Raw genomic sequence first — 17,719 nt, 5'->3', positions numbered from 1 at the left:
TAAGTGTTCCCTCTGATAAGAAGTCAGTATTAAGTGGGACTTCTGATTCAGCAACATACTCAAGCAGCTCACCAACAGCCATGCGGCAGTCAACCTGATGACCTCCCTGGGTTTAAAGTGTGCTTGTGATTAAGGACTTTGCCGAATCAGACTTAGAACAAAGTGGTTTTGAATCTGGAAGAGACCGTATCCAGCCTTTGGTATTAAAATAAAACCTCTTTACAAGGGCTTGATTTTTCTTCTGAGATTGGCCAGTGAAAACCAGACAATCAACCATCCACTTCAGTTATGGCCTTTAAGAAGTCATTTAGGGAACACAAACAGTATTTGAGGTTGAGAAAATATCACTATGTAAAGTACAACACATTAATAATAACAACGTGTAAAAATGTAATTAAGTTTAGATACTCTAACTTAAATGAACAGAAGCCAGAAGATTCAGAATCAGAACTGGACCGATGCCTGAGTGTTACAGGGATATTTACACATGGGCTGATTTAAAAGCAGCCTGGCAGAACAGCAGGTGTCCAGCTACAAGAGGCCCTGACTTGAATAGTTTGCTTTACTTTTTTTTTTCCGATTTTACATAGTTTTGTATGTGCATCCCTTTCACTTAAAAATTGTAATGGAAGCCTCTCATTTTACTGAGCGATTTCAGGTATACACCTCCATTTCCTGAGACACTCCACACAATGCCACATGATTAAAACTAAGTACTCACCGAAGTAGAAAGTTATCCCTAACTTAATGAAGGAATCCTACAGACTGCCTTTGTGCAGCAGACTGCCAAACAGGCTGCTAGCTTACAGGCAGCAAGTTAGCGCCTGTGTTTTCACTGAGATCCACGTTATTTCCCTTTTTTTCTTCCTCAAAGATGTTCTGAGATCTAACACTTTCACCAGAGGTAGATGCATATGACTGAAAAGGAAGCTGCCCATGGATTAACCAATCCAGGAGTGCTCTAAGTACCACTATAGACACCCAGCTATAGTAAGGCTACTCCTGTTATTTTCTGGCTCACCTAGCTTCCAGCAGACATGCCGACAAGAACAATCTTCAGTTATTGGCACTAATCTCTTTCTGGTGCTGTTGCAGTGTTAGGCTATATTATCCTGTTAATTCTTGAAATGACCCAGTCAGGTATACACCTCCATCTTCCTAAGACACAAACCTTTGGAACATTCAGCACTGTTTTTAACTTCAGCTCCTGTGTCCCAAGATTGAGCTAGTCAAACGCTGTGAGAGGAAACATGGTCTATTTTGCCTTGGAGAAGAAGGCAGCATTCCTGTTAGTCACTGAAATAGATTCTCCCTTGACTCCTCAAAAGCCATTTCACTTTTATGTAACCCCCACTGATAAAACAATACTTACTGATGTGCTCAGGCCACAGAAAAAGGGGGCACAGAAACTTTTCTCCTTGTTTGCAGTCAGCTGACACAATGTTAACTGGGTGTATCCACAAAACATGACCCAGTATTGCCTGAACTCACCTGTGTACATCAGGGTAAAATTGATTTCCTTTGCCTGCTGGAGAATTAAAGACCTTCCACTGCCATCTTTGATGTAGACATGTTTTTTTTTCTCCATTGTGTTATCAACTGACTTACCTCCAGTAAAAACCTTTTGGCCTATTTTGCACACTGTTCTTGGCAGTAATTCTCTGGCACAAAGAACGAATTAGCTTACGCTTTTTCAAACTAGCTGCTCCTTTTGCTTCTGCTGTAAGCCAGGCCAGTAGACTAAGAGCCCTGAGTTAAGCAGGGACCATGTTTCACTGAGCCAAAGTTGCATTCGTTGCTCACGCTGCACCTTCACTTTGAGATGAAGACTCTGGAAGGGCGTCACTTCCACATGGGAAGAAAACACAACTAGGTTTCCCTCCCCAGCAAGCAGCAATCCCAGGCATGGGATTCCAATAATGGAATGGATGGCAGGTGGGTAGAGGGGAAGAGGAACAAAATGAGACCATGCTCAGTTCACCTTCATCATGGCCCAACAAGACCTCTGTGCTCTTCACTGTGGCACTGGGACGTGTACTAGAGCCAGTCCACTCTGAGCTGAACAAAGGGTGTTCATAGTACTCCTCATCTGAATTGTAGGGCTCATCATCGGGCACAGACACTGAAATGGAGGGGGCCAGGTGTTTATGCCACTCCCTGCTGGCAGCAGGCCCACAGCCTGGGCAGTGGTGTAGCAGTCCCACCTTATCCTCCGCCCCTTCATCTACAAATAGACACACACAGACAAAAACTGCAGGACAGACAGACAGACAAAGACAAGACAAGACAGGATGGATGCATGCACTAGCAACACTAGCCGCTATGTCATACTGAAGAGTGGATGAAACCAGCCAGGCTACAGGTTAATGCAGGATGGAGGAATGAGGCAGCTGTGCATTTTAACACATGGGCTATGTAACGTGGCGTTCCCTACAGTGTTTGTGAACATGGGAAACCAACCATCAGAATAAGTGAATTTCAACACTATACACTCATTATTTAGAGGAACACATATTGTACACAAACCACATCTCACAACTTGCACTGATACTCATATGTATTATACAGCTGACTCCGAAGTATCCCGACACAGTTGTATCCCTCATAGTCATCAGGTGAAGTACTTGAAAGTGTAAATTTTAAAAAGTCCTTTAATTAAAAAGCAAATGAGCTTACACTTTGGTCAATGGTGGTTTTATTTCTCATTATATCTATTTCAAAATTCTCCGCTTTCTTTTCCCTATAAATAAGTAACACATAAACAACCAAAAAAAAAAACCCCTTCCCCAAATAGCTAGCTACTTTTTTTAATGATAAAGGCCACAAAAAACTGCTCACAGCAATCTCTGTTAGTCCTATATTTTACGCTGTTGTGTCATGTTTCTGTGGGTGAACTGGCTCCCACCTTGGTGTTTGCCAATGCTTTGGAATGACAGCTTTATTCACCCATCACCGTAGCACCGCAGATAATCATGTAATCATCTCAGGTCTACACCAGCTACTGACAGCTAAGGGAGGGGGGGCTTGGGTTGGTTTTTGCAAGACAAAGAAAAATAATAGTGCCCAATAAAAATAACTTGGCCTACTATCTGATTCATATAAACCTAATGGGGAGACCTGAGAGTTTGTGCAGGCTAAGGTGCTCTCTCACCATCAATAAAGCTATGAAAAATTAAACATCTAGTACTAGAAAAAATATGTTTAAGCCCATTGTCTGTGTATGACAACTGGCAGTTGTGCCTTTAGCAGCTGTAGCTACCCCACTGGATTTCCTATTACCTTCAAGAGCAAGTCCATGCCTGGTGTCCCTGGCCTTTCACCAGGCAGTTACAACTTAAAAGTTTCCCCACAGCCTCCAAAACTTTCAGATCCAAAACACTGAGTCAGAAAGCAAGGCTTTAACACAGTGTAACAGATATTAACCAGATCTCGGTATGTGACCCAAAACCAAGACGGCTCATGAATGCTGCTGTAACTACCATTACCCAAGTCTGGGAAAGCAATTTTTATCCAAACCAATTCCATCTGTAAAAGCTCTAAGGTTCCTCCTGGCAAATAACAGGAAATTTTAAGTTTCTTTCTATAGCACACCATGACAAAGACAACATCTGTGCCTTCAAACAAAGCACCCTCTGCTTTCTGCAGCAACATGGCAGCTAGTGTCCTGTAAAGTAATAACATGTATTTCTTCCAACTCAGAGAAGAATGCTGTAGTATCAACCCCTTCAGGCTCAATCACCCACAAAAGGAAGAAAAATTATTAATCAGTGGCAATATTACTAGCTCCAGTATGTACCACAGGGCTGCAAAAGAAAGATTAACCATGTTTAAGCTTCTGTGACAGCCCTGAGGCTGGCCAGGACAGAAGGTGTGCTATGTGCATCTATGCACATACACATATAGCACCCATGGAACTTAAGTTTAATTCTCACAACTTCTTTCAGGGCACAAGAGTGCCTGAACTACTGATAACCGAGTTGCTTCACTCTTGTAGTGGAACCCAACCCCCAATTCAGGAGTTTATGCATGCTTAAAAGAGGTAGGTGTGGAAAGTTAAGTCAGCAACCTGCTTCTGCCAAGCAGGAAGCTCTGCAGAGCACTGCAATAGGAAATGTTAAATATAGGGCTGTATCTGAGCTTCCCACCTTTCCCTAGTACTTAAGAGCCAGCAGCAAGTTTGCAGGGAAGCACCTTGATCCACTTGCAATGCAGAACCCCTGCACTACTTCTCCGCAGAAGCTTCTACAAAATTCAGTGACAGATTTGAGGGGGCTCACTGTTTGCAAAAGGCTAGTTACAAGGGCTGAGGACATATCTCAGGGTGCGAGAGACCAGGAATCAACCCCCCCCTAAACCTGAGAAGATACAAAACTACAACTCCTGCTTCTTTGCGTTGTGCCCTCACACTAGTCCACTTATTACTGTGGAGAAGAGTGGAAAAGGGTTGATGGACTTGCCACCTCTTCTGCTGGAACTGAGACACTGTGGAGAAAAAAAACAGAAGCAGAACACAGAGGAGGAGGATGTGCAAAACGGGAGGGTCTCCTTCCAGCTACAGGTCATAGTTATCCAAGGGCCCTTCAGAAGTAAAATGCGCCGACAAGAGTGAAGATGAAGCCCCAGGACATCTCTACACTGATGCAAACAAGACTGAAATTTCCTTCTTTATAAGCTCTGAATGGATTGTAGGCAAGAAAACACAGGCTCTGCCTCTGCTCCTCAGAACTACAGTAACTGACAACAGCAAAAATGCTTAATACATATTGTGATGGTCCAAAATCATTAGGAGTGCAAAGTCTAGTATTGTTTGGGGCTGTTATGTCTGTGGCTATTACGGATTTACATTGTTTATTTATCAGTTTTAATAAAGATATTTTCAAAATTACTACAGATAATTTCATTAACAGGATAATGATGTCTTTAAAGGAGGATATACTTTTATTTTGGCAACAAGAAAAATCCTTTCCTTGTAATTCTAGTCCCTTCTAATGGTTCTTTTTCATCTCAAAGCATAGGAAAAATCCCCAGTGTATTCTAAAGTCCAAGATTAAAATCACTTCTCACAAAGGCTAATTCTGCTTTAGCTTCCAGGTATCTTTTGAAAATGTCTTTCAAGAAGACTGTAATGGGTCCATTCTTATAGGACACTTGGTTCCTTTCAGTTTGCAAAATATTCCTATTTGGTATATAAAGCCTCATCTGAAATGCCTGTTTTAAAATGGAAGACGGTCCATCAAAGGCATACTTCTACCTTGCAACATTTAGAAAAATTTTTACATGAAGACACCGACTATTGTTAAACCGTGTGCAGCACAAAGGAAATGCCAAGCTGGCAAGAGAATATCGCATCAGCCCTGCATGACCAGATATAACTTATAAAAGGATTAGATGGTGCTAGGGAAAATTTCATTTCCTGAGCAAAACTATTTTACTGTAGTTGAAATTAATGAAATAATTTCAATAAGGCAAATTAGCTATCTTACCTTCTGCAGCAGTAAAAGGGGGCAGGCTCATGTGAATGTTTTTCTGCAGCCAAATGAAAGCAAGAAACCTACATCCACTGACTCCTTTCTCTCATGAAATACACTTGACCCACAAACCTCTCTGTCTTCTCTACCTTTTTTTTTTTTTTTTAATTTGTGTTTGCTGCATGGCTGGCCACATCCACCTTTGTCATGTCTACAACAGTGATTTCCTTCCTATTATGACTGAAGGAAGTCTCTTTTGGATTCAAAGCAATGCAACACACACTGACAAGTGCAGTAGGAAAATGTTCTAAGAGAAGGGAAAAAAAGGAGGTCCGAGTAGATACACATACCAAGCACTCATCTTTTCTGTTCAAGAAATGTAGAATTTGGTTAAATTCCTAAATTGCATTCTACTGAGCAGAAGGACAGACAGACAATGTAAAGGTGCATGAGGATGGATAGCCAGATGGTATAGGGAGCTGAAGGTTTAAAAACATACAGTAAAATTGGGTCAAATCCTACTGAGGCAAACTCTCCTGAATGGGAGCTTTGCCTGAATAAAAATGACAGGTTTGGCTCACCGAAGTTAGCAAAAGCTCAACTGACCCACAGAAAACAAGGACCACATCTTCTAACACAGAGCGGAACACAAGATTTTTACTACCATTAACTACATTGAATTGACAACACTGATATTTTGGGTAAAAGCAACATCATATACTTCTGGTGAAATTTTTTCCAAGAAGTTCCTTCTGTTCATCAACCAGCTCTACTGTGATTTCCAGTTTCAGAGCTCGACATAAACAAGAAGCTTCCAGCAGAGTGCATTTATGACTGAGCACATCATTTCTGTTCATGCTTCCCTCACAAACCTACACTTTTAGGATTTATACAGGCCATCTGCTCTGAAAAATGAAGCGTTGAATCAAAATCTTGTTATGGAATAGTCTCTTTTGACTAATGTTAAAGGACATTATTTGAATGTTTTTAAGAACTGTGGCATTGGGTAAACCAAATCGACTCCCAAACACTGACCTTTCAGTCCTTGCAACCACCCCTGTGGGGTAGGTAGATAAGTACTATTATGTTAATTCTACATGGAAGGAAAGAGAAAATCCATGTTAAGTGACCTGCTGAGTCATATGCACAGCTGGGAACAGCACACTCATAGTTCACAGTGTTTTGCTACCTTCTTGTGTTAATACAACTAGTGAAATGGTTTCCATTTGCTTAGGGGAAAAATCTACAACCTCCTGTCAATTAATCAATACAAGTACTTCATAAAATCCTAAAATACGTGCAAATAATACTGCTGATAGAAATCGTACACAAAGCTAATCCTCAGCTAAGGGTAATGGAAGAACCTTGACACTGGCCTGAAGCAGAAGGCCAAGCCCTTTATTGTGATATGAAAAATCAAAAAAGAATATGCTGAACTAGTCGAGTGAACTATGTATTAAAAAATAGTGGTAAAACCCTGGTAACAATTCAAACAGCCTTTGCTAATGCCCTACTAGCTTTCCTTCCACTTAGTTTTGATTGCCATTACCTCTGGGTGATGAGTCTAGGAACTGCTGTACTATTTTTTTAAATGCACCACGGGCAGATGATTTTTTTAAAAAAACAAGAATCAATTAATCAAATTCTTTGTATTGGTCACTAGCCACATCCAGTAGGTATTTCCAGCAGAGTGGACTGACAAATGTTGTTGTTAACACAGCCTGTAATTGCATTTTCTCAAAAATGACCTCAGGATGGAACATGCCTAAATGCAGTGTCCTGATAAACTAAGAGTCAGACTATGTTAGCACATGAAACAGTAACCATCCACTTCCAAAATTAATAGAGGCTCTGTGTTAAAATACCCACAAAGTTTGTTCAGCAGATGATAAGAAATTATTTTCATGCACTTATTTAACAAAAAAGAAAGAAAAAATGCTAAAAGAAAATCCAAGAGGGAAATAAATGGACACATAAAAACGCTACTGACATGGCAGAGTTCAACTGACAGTCCCCTGGATATTCTGAACCCAAATCCTTCCCTCTTACTTACATGATACGGTTCAGTTTTAACATATTGCTGTCTCCCTATACTGATGGCCTTGATGCAACAGTCATCTGTTGAGCAAAGCACTGATGCACATGCTTACCATTGTGACAACTTCACTGGGAGTTAGGCCTCTGCTTAAAATTAAGCCAATGCTTACGTTCTTCACTGGAGGGGATTTTAGCAGGAGTAAAATGCAGTGATCGTGGGCTGCTGAAATGGGTATATTCATCGCGCAGAACAGAGTAGAAAGTTGCTTTGTGAGACTAGAATTTGACTCCTGCACTCTGCACCCCCAATACACATAGGCATTGAAGCATCAATTACAGGTCAAAGACCAAAGAAAAGATCCAACTCTGAATCTCCTTGCATTTAAGATTGCAATCTTTTATGCATTTAAGATTCCAAAACCAAAGCTAATGGTAATTAAAAAAAAGCAGCCAAACAAATTCTAAGAAAAGAAAAGATGACCTATACTCAATCACATCAGGACAGCAGACATCTTGACTCACATTGCATATAACAGATAAGAAGGTGAGCATCTCCATCTTTTTTTTCTGTAATATGGATGTACTTAACACATCCTGTCAGTTACCTCTGTGCATGTGTCTACCTCATCCATGCACTGCAGTTGGTTTGCAGATAGGGTGTTATTGCTGGGGAATGCCTTTTCTTTTCACATGAAGGTGCAGAAAGTATCTCCATTTTCTGACTCCCTCATCCTTAGATTCATGTCTCATCCCTCTGCTGACAGCTGTGCACTGCAACATCCAGGAGACCCTTACCTTCCTCCAGAGCTCCAGTCTGCTCAGAAGCTGGTGACGGAGGCGGGGAAGGAGGCAGGTTGGCCGACTCTTCAACTGCTAGAAATCGAACCGTGAAAATGAGATACAGTAATTAATTCCAGGGAGACCGATACTTGATACAAGCTGCAGTCAGCCTGTTCTGCCCAGCTGAGAGAATTATTCGATGAGGACTTGTGACTAGTGGATTTTCAGACAGGCCCTTCTAGAACACATGGATTTTTAAAGTTATAATAAAAGCATTATTTTGTTTTCAGACTGTATGAATTATTTTCACAATTCTGGCCACAGAGTACAACACAAAATTCAAGTATGAAATTATCTTTTAAATCAGTATTGCCATTTTGAAAACCTTCAGTCATAGAAGGCAACAACAATAAAGCACCTGAGCATGAGAGATTTTATAAATTCATGCTGACTATCAGAAACCGGCATCCAGTCTCTTCAGTTTACCTTGAGTACATGAACAAAAACCATTCTGCATGCCTTTTTTTTTTTCTTCTTGAGTTCAAGGTTAATCAGAGAATACATGCAAATATTGCTTGTCTAAATACAAAAGACACCAGCATAGGGAACTTATGTTGGCCATGATGCAATAGTGATTTAGCTGAGCAAGGTGCAGGGAATCTTAGATGCACTTAGACCAGGTTTTAGATTCATTCCCAGTGACAAGACTAGATGCTGAAACCAGACGATGTTTTTTCAATTATTTCAATTCAAGTATGATGAAATCCTAAACAAACTGCTTCTTAAATGAACTCAGCATAACCTCTTGCTGAGGTTATCCTCATACTGGTGTCCGCATACCAATCACTTTAAGAATTTTTTTTTTCTTTAAAATCGGATACACTACTGGAGCTTAAACAATGTTGGTTTTTTTATAAAAAAAAGAAAAGTAAGAAATCTGTTTTAACAGATCTCTCTTACAAACAGCACCTTTCAACAGGCAGACCTCAGTTTCTCATTCAGGGCTTCTTCTCAACCATAGAAAGGCCAGTTTCAAAGCCCCAGCAGAATTTGCCACTCCTCTTCCTATTGATTTCAGTGTGGTTTGGAAGAGACCCTTATGTGACTTGTCCTTAAGATGTGCTGCCCAGGGACAGACTATTCGTATCTTCTTCACTACGCAATCTGCCTGCGTTTACTGAAGAGTCACTGACCACAGGAACTGTAACACCAACAGTTGCTAACTAAAGACATACTTCTCATAGTATTTTTAAAATGTCTTGTCTAACTAAATGAAACTGAATATCCATTTGTCCAGGCCCCAGTGAAGCAATCTGTGCTTAAATACGTACGAAGTCTTTTGCAGAACTGGGGTCTTCCATGTAAAATTGAGTCGCTGTAAAAAAGAGAATTACCAAGCAACACATCTCCCTACTGCAGTTCAAAAATAGTTGAATGAAGCAAAAGACCCTGGGAACTGAATTTCCAACAAATATTCTAAATTACTCATTGATTTTAATTAATTCCTAAGCAGGGTCCAGCCACTGTACCAAACAAAGCAAAGTGCTTGTGGGGAAAATACCACACGGCGTTACTTGGATTTGATCACAACATACATGCACTCAGCAGAACTTATCCTGGGGCAGGCTTGCAAGACTTGCCCTACCTCAGAATGGAGTATTTTTCCAGCCTTTGATGTACATGTTTTGAGCTACTGTGGAAGTTTTCTGGCAGGGAGGGAGCACTGTAGGTATGAATGGCTGTACACTTCTTTTTGTGTATATATATATATATATATACACACATATGTATATATATATACACACACACACACACACACACTCGTGTTTCAGAGAGACATTTCACAAAGGAGACAGTGGGAGGATGGGGCCCAGCATGGACCTGTGGCAGTGATACCATTCCCAGTCTGGACCACTGGCATTTGCTTCTACCATGTGTAACTCCCTCTCTCACAATCTCCCCTCTCCCTGCCCAGCTGCTAACCCCTCTCCCACCCTTACCCAGTGTATCCCATTCCTCTCTGCTTCCTGTTGAGGTGCTTCTCCTCCTCTTGAGTAGCTACCACCCAACCAGCAAAGCCTCACTTTCTTTTCATATGTCTCTCCTCTAATCTTTGTCTCTTCAGACATTGATCTTTCTCTCTCACGTTGCACATGGCTGAACACAAGGGGGCTCCGAGCACTCCCGGATCCCACCAAACACGACGACAAAACCACTATCACCAAGGACATTCAGAGCTGCCATGCTCAGGAGTGAGGAACCAGGTGGAGAACTGCTGTCAGAGCAAACGGTGAACGAGACAGTCACGGGGCCGCGAAGAACTGGGGCAACAGGGATGCTGCTATTATTACGTGGTTCCAGCATTTATCCAGTGGTGCTACCATTTACCTATGACATAACCTCTGTGAATATGCAGCTGTAACTGGTTTTTGCAATAGATACACATAGCGTTTGCAGACATGAGGATGCTTTGAACATTCTTTACTTTGTTTTACCTAATGGTAGTGGTCCAGGCTGATCCTTGTGCTGGGCTTCTTTTTCCTGTTCGCCTTTCAGGACTGCTACGGCTTCAGCTGTTACTACTTGTACTATCCTTGCAGACACTTCTTCTGTGGCAGCAGCAAAGTTGGAAAAAACATAGAAAAGCAAGCTAATGAGAACAAGGTTTTAAAACTATAAAGATTCGCTTAAACAATAAAAATACGGAGGCTGACTTAATCCATTTTTAAAAGGTAATCTTCTTTCCTGAAATATAAGCAAATAATTAAAAACAAAATAAAAGGACCAGATATTCTAAAGATATCAGTGGAAAATGCTGAGTATTTATAAAAACCAGGACCCCAGCCTTTACAGTAAGATGTACAAAGCATCATGATTAAAAGCTGTTTCTGTCAAGGACAATGTGCAGCAACTGCAAAATGTTAACATGACCATTTATTAAAGTCTAGAAATTTTTTTTGCAGTTACTGTCTTGCAAACAGGGGTGCAATGTCCAGCTGAACAATGGGATTTCTTGGGATTTAATATATGGAGTTAGCTGCACTCTTACATGCACTTTGGATGATATTTCCTCCTCATCAGCACACAGTTAGTATGCATTAAAGGCACTTCCCAGACAGACATGTATGCTGATGAGGGCTTGAATAAGAAGGGCCAGATAACATTCCTGTATGGTTAAAACGCATACTTTGTCCTCCTCACCCCTCTTAAGGCTGCAACACAAAGCTTTATTTAAACAGTAGGTCTGAATATCATGCAGAGGGAGGCATTGTGGACAATAACATTTGTTTGGTAGAATGGGCGCTCAGGGCCTGGTCTTGGACATGGACTTGGCTCCCACCGCTGGCTCTTGCTGTGCTCGGCGCAGAGAAGGGGGACTCACGTGGAGTCGGCTGAAACACTGCATGCCCGACAGATCTGGGTGCTACAGGGCCCCTGCCCTCAACATGGCATGCCCGAGAGGGGCTGAGGAACCGGGTGCTCTGGTGGAATACTTGCAAACTGAGCAATTGTATCTCATCTCAGCTCTAGACCCAGTCAAAGGTGCAGTGAAATGTCATCAGGCACACGATGGCATATGGAAGTAACCAGTGAGGTTGCCTGCCCTAAGGGCAGTTCAGGCACCTTTCACCTAGCAAATCAAGGACTGAAGGGTTGGTCCAGCAGAACCATCTACAAAAGAATTCAGAGAAAAAGGGGTTCGTTTTCTTATCTGTGTATTAGCTCACTCTCCCTTACTCATTAATCAACACATTCTTCCCCCTCATAGCCAAACTCAGTGGAAATAAACCCCTTCACTCTCCAGCTATTTCCGAGTGCTGGCTGAGGGGTGTTTCAAACGCAGGGTGCCAGGACCCAACATGGAGCTGAGCCCTAGGGAAGGCAACAAGCTGCATGGCCGTGGGCCCACCAGCTGCACAGCTGGGCACACACCTGAAAACAGAGCAAGAATTTCAGTGCTGCTCCACCCCTTGTGTGGAGACAGAGGTTTCTAATGGCAGACAGACAGCAATACACCTTGCTCCTGCCAGGAGACACTCGCAGAACTCCCATTAATCACCATCCCAGGGCCAGAAATAAAAGACCTCTGCTCGCCCATTACCGCGTCCTTCAGGCAAGGACCAGCTGGGAAAGGAACTATATTTAAATCAACAACCTACATGTAACTTTACAGCAAGCACCCTAACTAGGGACCTTGCCCATTACATTAATAATGATGATTTCTTCTCACAGTTAGTACTCTTAAAGAATTCCTTTGTACTTTTAACATAAAGTTATTCCTCTTCGTTTGTCTTTTAGAAAAGCTCACTTTTTTTTCTCCCAGAAAGCATAGATGTGAGTTAATTAACTTTTACAGTTATGTTTGTCTAAAAACTAAGTGATACATTAATCTCTCTTTTGCACAAACTATGTAATGAGATATTAAAAACCCCCACCCACTGGCAAAGAACATTCATAATTGTTGGTATTTATATCTTACGCTTAGCCCCTGACTGGTCGCCAAGAGGGCAGTGACTGCAATACTTTTATTAGCTGCAGCAAGAGTAGATAGATGAACGTGTCAAAACAACTACCAAGCGACAAAAAAAAAATAAGCTGATTTAAAAAATTTGTAGCCCAAGAATATACGAGTATAAACTTGCCAAGGATAAATTCAGACTAGAAATCTGAAGATGCTGCTTTCCTACTGCCAGAGGTGTGAAGTTCTGGCAGTCTTCCACACAGCAGAAAAACAACTCAACTGATTTTGAGATGGAGCTTGATACATTTACAAAAGGGACTACATACGCTATAGATGCCCGTATTAGCAGAAGACTGTGAACGGCAGCTCTAGTTCTCTGTCCCTCCCTTTAAACACTGTGTCCCAAGTATGAGATGAAACTCCACTTCATTGTTAAGTAGATCTAATCGTGCACCATAACTCCATAAATCAAATCACGTATGTAAGCTAGTCCTATGGACCAAAGACAAGGGATACCAATTTAGAGCCCATCAATCTTCCCAGCTGCCTTTCAGAGTCCTGCAGCTCATTTTGGGGCTTTTTGAATTCCACCTGCTTCCACGCCTGCTGTATGCTGGGGGTGCTTCTTGGCACCTCTTGATTCCTTCTTCTTGTGAGAAGAACAGATACCTCCCAGACCGTTGCATCATGCTGCTGTTGCAGAGCAGTGGACTGGACAGAAATGGTCCCTTGGAATCATTACAGGTCCTGACAATTCCCTGTGTTGTGAGACACCCGCAAGACTGCAAAGCACAAGCGATACAGGGGAAAACTGGGAGAATGAACCTGCAGCTTGGCCCATTCTTTTCCTGTAGACACGTGGTGGCCTCCTCCCATGCCACGCCGTGCAGTCAGTGTGCTGCAGCACCTCACATGGGTGGGAAACAAACTGCTCTTCCATAAAGTGTCCTTTGACACTTGGTAGATCCCTGTTCAGGTTCTGCTCTTTCAGAACAGGAAAGTATTGCCCCAACAGCTTTGGTGAGCATGGAGAACGGCACAGAGCTTCGCAGAGTACCACGGCTCCAGAAGACCCCACATCGATTGTCACCACCACTTTATGCCTGGAGGATGTGACGCATGACAATTTTGTCAAAATTTCCATGAATCTACTAATCACAACACTACTGACAAAAGTAATGTCATCAAGTCTGTTCCGCTAGTTCAGATGAGCAAATCAAGACTCAATTAGGAAGACTGTTAGGAGAATCAAATTTTAAAGCTTATTTTCACTAGAAAATTTTAAGATAAGGCTCAAATTAATTTTTCAGATAGAGAATATGCAAACGGATACCAGATTTAGTACCCTGGAGCATAACCAAAGGAAACTCATTCTGTCACCTGCTCTCCATCACCCAAGCTACTGCAAGCCTCCTCCCCGCAAGGTAAGACAAATCTTTATTAAAAATTGTCTCCTTTGTTACAGAATTTGTACTTGTTCACATTCAGTCTGGTTCTGGGGTGCAAATGGGCTCTCCAAGGCTGGAGGACAGTTCCCACCCTCTCAGACCTCTTCCAGATTTAATTTGCTGGGACAAAGATTATGTTCCACAGGGAGATATGGCTGGAGGTGAAAGGTCCTGAAAAATGGAAATTTAATTTCAGGCTATGCAAAATAAGTACATAAAACCACAAATAGCCTCTGGGTTTGGGGTTGTTTTTTTTGTTTGTTTGTTTGTTTGTCTGGGTTTTTTAATCAAGAAAGGCTCACTTCCGAATATTCTGTTGATGGATATTTTGAGTGACACAGGAGGCACAGGCAGTTCACCAGAAGAGCAGTGCTTTTGCTATACACGACTGCTGCAAAAGGACAGACATGTTTGTACTAATGGACACTATAAATAGCAGATCCAATGGGTAAGTAAAATCCTCACAGGGCAGCTATTGAGACTCTTCATAATTTCTTTATGGTTCAGTTAAAGTTCAAGGAAGTCTAACGATAAAGAACAAAAAAATAAAAAGGAGAGCTCGCAAGCCTGGATGCCAGGCAAATTCTTCACAGCCTAAAAGCTCTGGATTCATTAGAGATAGCTTTGCTTGTAAAGATTTATTTTTCCTCTCTTTAAGCGGGTAGACATTCTCTGATTCTACTTTGTGCCAAAAAAATGGCACTAACAAATGACAAGTAACACCAAATATATGTTTCTTAAAGGCAACAAGGACCTTGGCTTCACATAAGACTCCAGCACAATGAAGAACAGCAACATGGCTTTCCTTTGCCTTTTGCAAAGAGTAAAATGCTCCTTTATACCAAGATAATGATACAGGACACAGACTGAGTCTCCTAGTTTGATTTCAGGGAATGCGGTACCCAAAATACAGGTGGTTCTCGAATGTGATGTCCATAACGGAGAGGAGACATTGTGAAAGATCCTCAACACAAGCGTTCAAAGCCCCCTGACAATGAGCAGGCTGAGCCAAGAGGCCAGTGATTCTACCGCTCCCTTAAAGGTTGTCACTTCAGACCCTACCCCAGCTTCCTCTGGCACCGATGTTTAAACTGCAGTAGGTGTCATCCAGACCCTCCCTCCAGACACCTGAGAAAGCCCCCCTTCACTGATAGAGACTCTAACCAGGGGCCATTAAAGCAAGGTTACATGCCAAACGTGGCTACAGCAGAGCAAAAGATCTGGGATCAGACCCGGTGGAAGGAGGATCAGACCCTGTGAAGCCCTCCTTCATTTCTTATTGATGCTGCTGAAGTTGTCAATGGACTGCAGATGTCTCCACTGGCACCTGAATCCATTACCTACAGTACTTTCATTTCCCAGGAAACCTTTCTGGTCCATTAAGGTTTTTAGCAGACAGGTTTACAGATGGTGGCAACAGTCTTTAAAAAAGGTGTCTGAGCTTTCACCAAATATTTCCAGAAAACTGTTAGAAATGATTGGCAGCTATAAAGGCAAGAGCAAAAATTAGATCGGTGACACATCTCCGCAGTGATGTGTGGTGTCTCTTCCCTTTGTGCCCTTTTTTAATGGTTTTCCTGCAGCCTCAGGCACTTTTTCTCTCCCAACCTACCATAATCTCAGGCTCAATCCACTGAGGAGCTGAGTTTGCTATGAACACCACTTCCTGGGTGAAACTGCTCAGGCTCAGACATTTGCCTCTGACAGCCCTCATCCAGCAGTACGTGTTACCTTCCTCTCTCTCCCACCTACCCCTCTATGCAATGCTGTATTTTGACAGGGAGAACTTCCTATGAGCAGGGCTCAGGACATCTTCCTGCCTCTCAGGTACGTGTCCTGGTGCTGCCACAGGGATCCTGCCAGCACAGGAACCGGGGCTGGTACAGCTCGCCCTGGGGAACAGCCGGCTTGACGCCTCACATGAGAGTGTCAGTGATTTCTCAGGCCAGAGTTGCCCTGGTCAGATCAGAGTTTGTCTCTCCAGTTCTTCTCCACCTGTGTTTCATTACTGCCATTCAGCCAGTTTACTCAGCCCACCTATCTGTCACTTCTTGCCACCTGAGCACCCATTTCACAGCAACAGGGATACCTCCTCCTAAAAAGAAGCAACATTTCATGTCCCCACAATTTCACTGACTGGAGCAGCATCACTCCCTGTTCTTTCTAGCAACAGCTCTTATCTGATACCACTACGGTGGCAGCGGATCTTGACTTTGCCGTAGCCATGGAAGATGCCATCTGGTCTCTGTAAAGCAGAACTTGTTTAAGGCATAAACAAAGTTTAACATGCTGGAACCACACGGCACAACAAATGCTCCAGGAGAAAACTGAAGGAAGGGATGATAGGAAGGAGGGACAGAGAGGAGACGACTGAAAACTGTGTCAAAACTTAATGTGCGTTCACAATGTCACCCCTCAGACACCTACCAAGAAAATTAACAGTGAGCTCAGTTAAAGCAAAGGGTAATTAACACTCCTGGAGCACTGAGGCTAAAACAGGGTAAAGAAAGACACAAACAGATGGAAAGGATAAAATAATACATTTCATTAATTTTGCACATTTTAGGGAGGGAACACAGGCAGAACACAGCAAAAGGATTAGCTACATGTGTGCTTGCAGAATTGGGAAAACAAAGCAATTTCAGACAAAATGTGCCTGTCAAAATCCCCAGTGGCGTGCAGAGCAGTTTCCAAGGTAACCAGCAGTAATTGTTGGCACAGTGGAATCGAGTCAACAACAAAAGCACAGAGCAACCTGTGCTGCTTAGTGAGGCAAAACACCCCAAATATATTGCTGCAGAAAGGAAAGACAGGAAGTGGCTACTTGCTATCTTTGACAATTTGAAAAGCAAACAGGACCTATGGATTTCCCCCTGCCCCTCCCAGGCACTGCAATTCCGAGTGCAGCAGGACTACAAACCAAATAGCTAATCGATTTATTTAGAGGCATCAGCCAGTCCCCTAAGGACAGGTCCTGAATTTGCGCTCAGCTCTCCCGGAAGCTGGTGGACAACTGTTGTTCCAGTCAAGACTGCTGAAACACTGGGGAAAAAAGACCTGGGCTTCACCCAGTGACATTTCTGACGGAAAAAGCCAAAGACACACTTTATCACTGGGTTTGTGACAACCCTAAGTACTGCCTTTTGCACTCGGATTAAGAGAGAAATGCACAGCAGCAATCAAAGCCGTAAGAATAAGTTATATAAAGCCCAAATAATGCCAACAGATTAGTGCTTGCGATTGAAGAAAAAAGCAGTAACATAGCTTTCCAGAATTCAAATATTTGCTCTCAAATAGCTTTCGTGAGTGTAAATATTTTGCTCTAAGTAGGCCCTTGATCTGGATGTTGGCAATATGAACAGTAATTGGCAGGAGGTATGAAGGCAAATATTGAGAATATCAGCTTTTAAATTAAATGAAACCACAACACAACTGACAAGTATCGTTTCCCTAATAAACTCGTTGACTTTAAGCTACTGTAGCATCAATGAGGATAGTGACAGATTAATTTCATCACCAGGATT

General features: G+C 42.3%; 1 protein-coding gene across 19 annotated transcripts in view; it reads right to left on the bottom strand.

Annotated features, from left to right (window-relative positions):
- The window catches only part of MAP2 (microtubule associated protein 2), a 67,999-nt gene that overhangs the window by 37,173 nt on the left and 13,107 nt on the right, over positions 1–17,719 (bottom strand). For 14 of the 19 annotated variants that reach the window (XM_086465800.1, XM_086465801.1, XM_086465803.1 and 11 more), the window contains exons 2-3: positions 10,781–10,894; positions 8,301–8,378 (exon numbers count right to left, since the gene is read on the bottom strand). In XM_086465800.1, coding sequence (XP_086321926.1) covers positions 8,301–8,378; positions 10,781–10,894 — 192 coding nt within the window. The remainder of the gene's footprint in view (positions 1–8,300; positions 8,379–10,780; positions 10,895–17,719) is intronic. The other 5 variants (XM_086465810.1, XM_086465808.1, XM_086465806.1 and 2 more) reach the window with 1 other exon arrangement.

Source organism: Leptosomus discolor, chromosome 5 (assembly GCF_034619465.1).
Source record: "Leptosomus discolor isolate bLepDis1 chromosome 5, bLepDis1.hap2, whole genome shotgun sequence".
Classification (NCBI taxonomy): Eukaryota; Metazoa; Chordata; class Aves; order Leptosomiformes; family Leptosomidae; genus Leptosomus; species Leptosomus discolor.
The sequence above is the reverse complement of the archived record's forward strand: the minus strand, read 5'-3'. Positions and strand labels throughout refer to the sequence as shown.